Raw genomic sequence first — 7,896 nt, 5'->3', positions numbered from 1 at the left:
CTGATCTGTGTGCTGTGACGTGCTGTTATGGTCAGAAGAACCTCCTCACGTAATGGAAACATACACACCCCTCCCTCCCAAAGGCCCCAGGCTTCCTCCTTGCAGTCCGCCTGCCGCCTACAGGGGTCGCTGCGGTACAGCTGGCCCAGTTTGCGGATTTCCCTCGCTGTTAAAATCCAGTCCCCAACCCTAGCGAAAGCCGGAGCCACCGCGGTATAAATTAGCGTCTTTATTTCGAACACCTGAGCGAGCGCCCGCGGCTCGCCTGCCTGCCGTATAAACATACAAAGTCCCTGTCGCACCGCACACCATGCCTCAGAGATAAATACAGCCCGAGGGGCTCCTGCTCTGGCAAAGCAACTCTTATTTACAGGAATAGATTACAAAAGTATTACAAAAAGTGGTCCTGAACCGGGGGTGGGGGTTGGGGGGTGGGAGTGGTTACCATTACACCTGTTACACTTGGGAAGGGAGCGGCGGGAAACAGCTGAAGTCCCCAGGGGGCTCCGGAAAGGAGGGGCACGCCCCTTTAAGCGGTCGGGGGTCTTGGGGGCGGGGCTTAGGCCTGCGTGGGTCACACACCCCCATGGGGGAGGGGGCGAGGAAGAGGAAGGGCCTGGCTCCTCAAGGGTCAGCTCTGGCCCACGGAGTAACATCAAACGGCCGCCACAGCGGGTCTCAGGGAAGAGCGCTGAGTAGGCGGGAAAAAAAGGACCATGTCCTTGCCCTGGGGTGCGGGAGGCGGAAACACAACAGTTCCTTCGCCTCTCCTACCTCGGGAGGGTCGCTTTTAAAGCGCTGTTGGGAGGAGAGTGGTTGGCACTTAAGCGCAATCTTTGGGCGCCAGGGACCCTGAGGGCGCCATCCCTCGGGCCCGTGGGCAGCGGCGCCCCCCGATGAGGCCGCACAACCCCTCAGAGCACCTGGTAAATCGGGTTGGGGTTCGCGCCCGCGAGGCCCTGAGGGGCAGTGTCGGGGGAAGGAGCGGGGGTGCCGCGCTCCACCTCGCTCCCGGCGGCCTCCTGCGGGCCAGGAGACGACTCCGGCGGCGCGTCGGCTAGCAGAAGCGCGGGCGCGGCGGGGCTCTCGGTGGAGATGCGCTCCACGATGCTGGACAGGCAGTCGAGGCTCGACACCGCAGCGCTCTTCCCAGGCCGGGGTTCTGCGCGGGGAGGGGTAGGTTAGTATGCAGGGGTGCACAAGTCTCCCACCTCCGAGTTCAGTGCTTTGGGGCAGACGGGGAACTGAGGGCCAGCCAGAATTCGTGAGGATCCCACGAAATTTCAGGATGAAAAAGGAGGGAACTACATGCTTAGTATTTCATTCCCGGTACCATCTTCCAGGATGGGGGCAAGGAGGTCCTAGATAAAGAGAAGCCAGGGAAACTCAAAAGGGCATGTGGGAAGGAGGCGCGAATACGCACCGTTGGGCGCCTCGCTGTAGTAAGTGCGGTCGTAGCAGTTCCGCCGCCGGGCACCACTCGGGGGGCCGCTGTAGTCCATCTGCAAATGGAAAGGACGACCGAGTCAGGCCTGGGAACTGCGCAGGGCAGGAGCTCTGTTCCCTGCAGCCGCCCCCTCCCCGACTCCCCAACTCCCCAAATCTCAGCCACGAGAGTTCCGGGCCCGGATCTGTCTGGTTTGGGGAGCAAGGGTGGGCAGGAGCTGTCTGCAGCATGCCGAGCCAAAGAGAGGGCAGACAGTCACCCAGGAGCACAAATCTGCATTTCGGCAACAGGCATAAGAGGAGAAAAAGCAGATCTTCGTGTCGGCGCAGCAGTGTTCTAACAGTGCCCCCAGTCGGATGGATCGTATCCTTCCTGTGCATCCCCAAAGCCCTAGGCCGCCCCAGTGACAGCTGCCTGGGGGTGGCAGTGGACTCCACCGGGGGTCCACTCCTTGGAAGGTTCCCCGCCCAACCCTCCCAACCAGAGGGCCAGCTCCTTGCCCTCTCGTAAACACATGCCTGATATACCAAGAGCTGCCCGCACTTCTCTAGCCCAGGGTCCTGGCCTTACCATGCCGTCGGAACAGTTGGAGCGCGGACTGGAAGCGTCCGAGTCGCCGCTGTAGTGTTCGCCGCTGCGGCCGGGGGGCAACGGGCCAGGCGCGTAAAAGGCAGCGGCAGCGCCGGGAGGCGCGGCGTCCTGGTCGCGAAGCAGCGCCTGCAGGCCTTCGATATAGCGGATGGCGTTGCGCAGGATCTCCACCTTGGGCAGCCGCTGGTTTGGGTTGCTAGACGTGCAGCGTTTGAGCGTCTCGAAGGCCTCGTTGACTTTGCTCAGGCGGCGCCGCTCGCGCATGGTAGCAGCCTTGCGGCGGTCGGCGTTAGTCGTCTTGCGTTTGCACGCCTTGCAGGCCCACAGTAAACAGCGGCCCGCCTGGTGGTGCCCGCTGGGCGCGCGCACATGCTCGTCCTCGCGCGCGCCCGGGGCCGGGTGCGCGGCTGCAGGGAAGTGCGAGTGTTCCTCGGGCTTCAGGAGCGCGCCCACGTGCACGAGGCGCGGATCCAGGTCCTCGAAGAAGCGCAGGTCCGGGGAGTCGAAACACGGGTCATCATAGAAGTCGTCCGCTGTTGCAAAGTTGCAGAGAGAGCCGTCGGGGCCCGTCAAGTCTACGTCGCGGAGCGGCGGCGACAGCAGCTCCATATCCCGGCGGGGGGCGGCGCGATCCTGGCTTTGCCCAGCCTCAGCGGCAGCGGCAAGGGTTGCCAGAAACTTGCTGCTGTTCTGGAGCCCCAGCAGTGAGATAGCAAAGCACTGAGGGTCTGAATGTATAACCAGCTGTTCCCCACCCTCCCCGGTCCTGTCCCGCCTGAGGGACGGACGGCGAGGAGAGCCGCGGCAGCGCCCTGGGGCCTCCCCACCCCTACCTTCACACCAGGCTCCCAGGGCTATTTATCCCGTAGTAGCCTAAGGGCCCCCGAGCCCGAGCTAGCGGCTAGAGGCGGGGGCGCCCGAGGCCAATAGGAACAGAGCAGGGAGGAGCTTGGTATCCCCAGGGTGGCAGCAGGGGCCCGAGACTGGCCAGCCCCCTACCCCTTGACACCCGCGCGCGAGCGCTCGGGCCCCTCCCCAGGCGGGGAGGAAGGCAGAGGCTGGCAGCCCAACGCAACTGCACTTGGCTCCCGGGCACACTCTCCAAATTTCTCCAGCACTGGACTCCTCGTGTTTCCGCGGAAACGCTGGCAACGCGCGCTTACCTTTGGGCTGACTTTGGGGTCCCCTCAGTCCACTGATTTGTGGGGACCCAGGAGCAGGATAGGGGTAGAAATCAGATCTACCGAATCAGGGAGAGATGTGGAAAGAGACACAGGGCAATAAGGCAGAGGTACACTCAAAGCTGAGTTAGTGAGACGGTGAGCGGTAAACCCAAGAGGCTGAGACACTGAGAGAGCAGAAAGCTAGAGTCAGAGGCAGGAAAATGAGCAACGAGAGATGAGACTCAGTCCAAGTGGGGGAACCTGAGACTGAACGTTGCGGTTGTGCCACTTGGCCAGCTTCTGCCAAGGGAATCACTCAGAGGGTCGCGGGCCCATTTTCTCTGCTCGCTTGGAAATCCAGCCGCATCTACACAGAAGTTGATGATCGCTGCTAAAGCTTCGTGCCAATCTCTCCAAACTCAGGGCCTGTCCCAGTCTGGAGGGAAGGAAACAAACTTCTGCCCAATTCAACCTGCGCGTTTCCACAGGGAGATGTCCAGTGTGGGTATCAGCTGCAATGTCTCTTCTGCTGGGGAAAAAAGGAAAAGTTCGTTGTGCAAAGGCTTAGAACGCGGAGACCACCTGAGAACCTGACTTCAGGGTGGAGTCTTTGAGAGCGGAGTTTGCAGACCAATAAGCGGAACTCCACAGTTCCCTGTGTGATTTTGTGAAAGTCACATCTCCTTCTGAACCTCAGTTTCCCCACTTTGTAAATCTGAGGACATTAATAGCGATCTCTCAGAGTGATTGTGGTGGTGGTGAGAATCTAAAGAGAGCAAAGATGTGGAAGCCCTCAGTCCGAGGTACAAGGATATACTAACAAGAGGGCTTGCTTCTGTCGTTGACACCAGCTGGACAGCTGGAAGGTGTGCTTCTTATAGCCTTCTCTGCTGTCAGCTGGGGCACTGAGCTCCGACGGAGGCCAAGGTAGTCTTAGGGCTAGGCTCCTGTGAAGGCCTCAGGGCATTTCTCCCCAGCCAGGACCACGGGAGAGACTAGTAATAGAAGGAGGAGGCAGCCACTCGTGGAACTCTGGCACTCTCACAAGCTCTCTCACAAGCTCTCCACTCCTGTAGGGTGGCTCAGCCTCTTCCTGAAACTTCAGTCCACACCTTCCTCTCCGCATTTTTGGGCTAGAGATCTCTTGGACCAGACACCCCAACTGGGTCTCTCCTCCTGGATCCCAAAGATATAAGCAAGAATGATCCTTGTTCCTTTCCCACTAACTTCTGGAAGCTGTCCAAACTGGCCCTCTGTGCTCTGAGAAGTCAGTCCTTCTCTTCTGGAGCCCTATCTTCTTTAATTCTCTGCCACTTCTACACCTCTGGCTCTAGTAGTGCCGAAGGTCCCCCTTTAGGAAGTGCTCACCTCCTCTCACTCCATAGCACCATCTTCATTTATTCATTCAGCACACCTCATGGAGTGTCCACTATGTACCAAATACTGGTCTAGGTGTTGAGGATACAGCAATGAACAAAACCAAGGCTCTGCTCTCATGGTGCTCACACTGTAGGGTTGGTTGGCAGACAATAAACAAATAAGCAAGGAAATGTATGATGTCAGGAGGTTATAAGTTCTATGAAGGAAAATAAAGCAAGACTGGGAAAAAAGTGATGGAAATTATTTCATTATGTGGAGTGGTCAGGGAAGACCTCTCTAGCTTGATTCCATTTGAGCAAAGACCAGAATGAAGGGAGGGCAGAAGCGGCTATCTGGAATCAGATAGAAGGAAGAGCACGTGCAAAAGTCCTGGGAAAGGACTGTTTATCAGCTTTAAAGTACATGAAGGAGGCTGGTGTATCTGAAGCAGAATGAGCAAATGTGAGAGTGGTAAGATATGGGGTCAGAGAGGGAGCAAAGGATTTGTATTCTGAGATAGAAAGTCAACGGAAAGGTTGAGCAGCAAAGAATGTTACCGTCTGACTTATTAACAGGAGCAAGCTGGCTATGGAGAGCAAAGGCACAGCAGGGAGACCAACTAGGAGCCCACTGAAAAATCCAAGTGAGTGGTGATTGTGGCTCAGATCTGGGTGGTCATGTTGCTGATCACTGGAATGGAATCTTCACAATTTATTTGCAATTGGATGTAGGCAAGAGAAATTTGGATGGCTCCTGGAAGAATGGAATTGGAGAAGAGCAGGACTGTGAGTGGCAGACCCAGAGTCCAGGATGGCACAAAATTTGAAATGCATTTTCAACATCCAGCTAGAAAGGTTGAGTGGGGAGGGGGTTTATGAGGTTGGAGTGTCAAAGGGGAGGTCTAGGCCCATGGGTAGCCTGACCACTCTACCTCTAAGACATCGCTCAAGTCTCTGCATCTCCACCGTAACCATCCTGGACTACACTGCCACACTGCTGGCCTGGATGCCCACCATAGCCTCCTGGTTCCTCCTCTCACTTCCACTCTTGTCTCAGTAGGCTCCATTCACTACACAGCAGCTTGAATAATCTTTTAAACATGAACATGGGATTATATTTCTGTCCTGCTTCAAACTCTGTAAAGCTTCCCATTGCATTTTAAATAAACTCTCATCTCCTCACCTGGGCTATCAGGCCCCATGTGAACTGGCCTTAGCCCATCTCTGCAGTTGCGCCTGGACCCATCATCCCCTTCGATCATTCAGTGCTAGCCTGGCCTTCTTTCCTGTCTGCCAACACTCTGAGCATGGTTCTACCTTGATGCTACATACTTGCTGCTTCTCTGCCAAGCCCTTCCCAAGACTGGCTGCTTTTTATACACCAGGTCTCAGCTCAAACTCGCCTCCTTGGGATGTCTCTGACCATCCTCTCTATGGTAGCTGAGTCACATCACCCTGCTCATTTTCTTCCTAACACAGCCACTCTTAACTTCTTAGTTGGTTCATTCATTGATTGATGTGGCCCCAAGAAGTCAAGGATGCTTTGTTCACCATGGTATTCTCTGAAACCATCAGAGTGGCTGTCACATAGCAGGAACTTGATAAATGTCAAATGACTGAATGGGTGGCCTCATAGCCTTGACTCTCTATGGATATATTTGAACATCTTGAAAAGTGTCATTAATGAGGCTGCTTGTATTTCTTCTGAACAGGATAGTCGCATACATGATTAGATGTTCATGCTGGGTCACTCTTCCCAGGAAAGACTCGGGTCCATCTGCCTGAAGCATGATCTTTTAGTTCATCAAATATGCATGGCCTGCTGCAATATTGTCATAGCATCCTATAGGAAGATTTGGTGCTTATAATAAACTTGAGTCTTTTCCTTTGACTTACATTTATAATGAGGAATGAGAATAGTTATATTAGTAATTTAGTTTGAAATAAATATTTCTTCCCATTGGTTCAAGCCTCCACAGAATGCCTGGCACATTGTGTGTGTGTGTGTGTGTGTACACATGTGTGTGTGCTCAGTTGTGTCTGACTCTTTGCAACCCCATAGACTGTAGCCCACCAGGCCCCTTTGTCCACGGAATTTTCCAGGCAAGAATACTGGGGTGGGTTGCCATTGCCTCCTCCAGGGGATCTTTCCAACCCAAGGATTGAACCCAGGTCTCCTGCGTTGGCAGGCAGATTCTTTACCACTACACCACCTGGGAAGGCAGGCACACAGTAGGCACTCAATAAATGTTTCTTGGATAAATGAATCAAACTCTTTAATTGAAGGGTGCCCTGAAATTTCCAGGTAAAGCTCTTCAAGCCGTTTATTCATGCAGATCTGGATTCTTCTCAAGCAAGCAAAGAAAACACAGAAATATATTGGATTCTGAAACTTAAATGATCACAACTTTGCTTTTTGTGTTTTGCATTCATAAGAACCACCTCAGGGCTGTCATCAAGGTGCCTTTACAATAAGTAAATGTTGTATGTTCAAACTTACCAAACACATTTAATATTTTATCTCTTTTGGCTTAGAAATCTAAACTCCATTGACAGTTTTTAACTTGATTTGTAGCTTCGTCTTCTCTGGAAATTAGAAAGCATGGTTTTAAAATGCATACACAGTTTGGGGGTATGATGCCATTTTTCTATTAGACTTCCAAGTGGGATTTTGTTTGCAGCAAGTCTTCTGCTGCTTGAAGAGCTTGGGATATACTGAACTTGGTGACCTTTACAGGGCTGACTCCCATACCTGCCTGGAGTCACTCTCTTGGACATGCCACCACATCTTTTGGCAAAGGTTTGCCAACACCACCATCCCATCCCTGTTGCCAAAAGATCAGGGAGAAGTGTGTCTGTCCAGGGACCTGGGACCCTTTAGTTGTAGTGCTGGCTTGGGGGCAGAGAGGGGAAAAGATGTCAAGTCTGGAAGCAGAAAGAGTCCAAGCTCTTACATTGTAGAGTCTAGTCAAGGACTTCTCCTGGGAGAGGCCAACAGCAATGGACTGGGGGACCTATGGAGGGGGCTTCCCCCAGCACCTCTTCTTCCATCTCAAGGCTAAGCAGGGTGGTGGGCTGTGTGATCTGGAGCAAAGGCACACCTCACCCTGCCCGAGTTTGCTTCTGGCCTTTACAATGAGGGGCTCCTTTGGCAGCAGGGAGGGAGGGAGGGCTCTCTTCTCTCTCCACTCTTTCCAGCCCTCCATCCTCAATTCCCTTGGCCTGCCTGCCTGGGACTATAAATGGAGAGCCAGCCTCTGGGCAGGAATGCATGCCTGGCTGGGCCCCACAGAGTTGCACCCTCAGGGAGCGGCCAGCTCCAGGGCACCCGGCAGCC

General features: G+C 54.3%; 1 protein-coding gene across 1 annotated transcript; it reads right to left on the bottom strand.

Annotated features, from left to right (window-relative positions):
* Positions 1 to 209: 209 nt before the first annotated feature.
* MYOD1 (myogenic differentiation 1) lies at positions 210 to 2,889 on the bottom strand. The gene is made up of 3 exons (XM_005896772.2): positions 2,018 to 2,889; positions 1,424 to 1,502; positions 210 to 1,162 (listed from the first exon to the last, which is right to left on the bottom strand). The coding sequence occupies exons 1-3, from the start codon at positions 2,645 to 2,647 to the stop codon at positions 915 to 917; spliced, it is 957 nt and encodes a 318-aa protein (XP_005896834.1). The 5' UTR covers positions 2,648 to 2,889; the 3' UTR covers positions 210 to 914.
* Between the last annotated feature and the right edge of the window lie 5,007 nt (positions 2,890 to 7,896).

This window comes from Bos mutus, chromosome 15 (assembly GCF_027580195.1).
Source record: "Bos mutus isolate GX-2022 chromosome 15, NWIPB_WYAK_1.1, whole genome shotgun sequence".
NCBI lineage: Eukaryota > Metazoa > Chordata > Mammalia > Artiodactyla > Bovidae > Bos > Bos mutus.
Note: the sequence above shows the minus strand (reverse complement) of the source record. Positions and strands in the feature narration are given on the sequence as shown.

Coding starts and splice junctions, on each gene's coding strand:
- MYOD1 (XM_005896772.2), bottom strand. CDS start 2,647: ATGGAGCTGCTGTCGCCGCCGCTCCGCGACGTAGACTTGACGGGCCCC. Junction 1,503..2,017: donor CCAACTGTTCCGACGGCATG/GTAAGGCCAGGA, acceptor TTCCATTTGCAG/ATGGACTACAGCGGCCCCCC. Junction 1,163..1,423: donor CTACAGCGAGGCGCCCAACG/GTGCGTATTCGC, acceptor CTCCCCGCGCAG/AACCCCGGCCTGGGAAGAGC.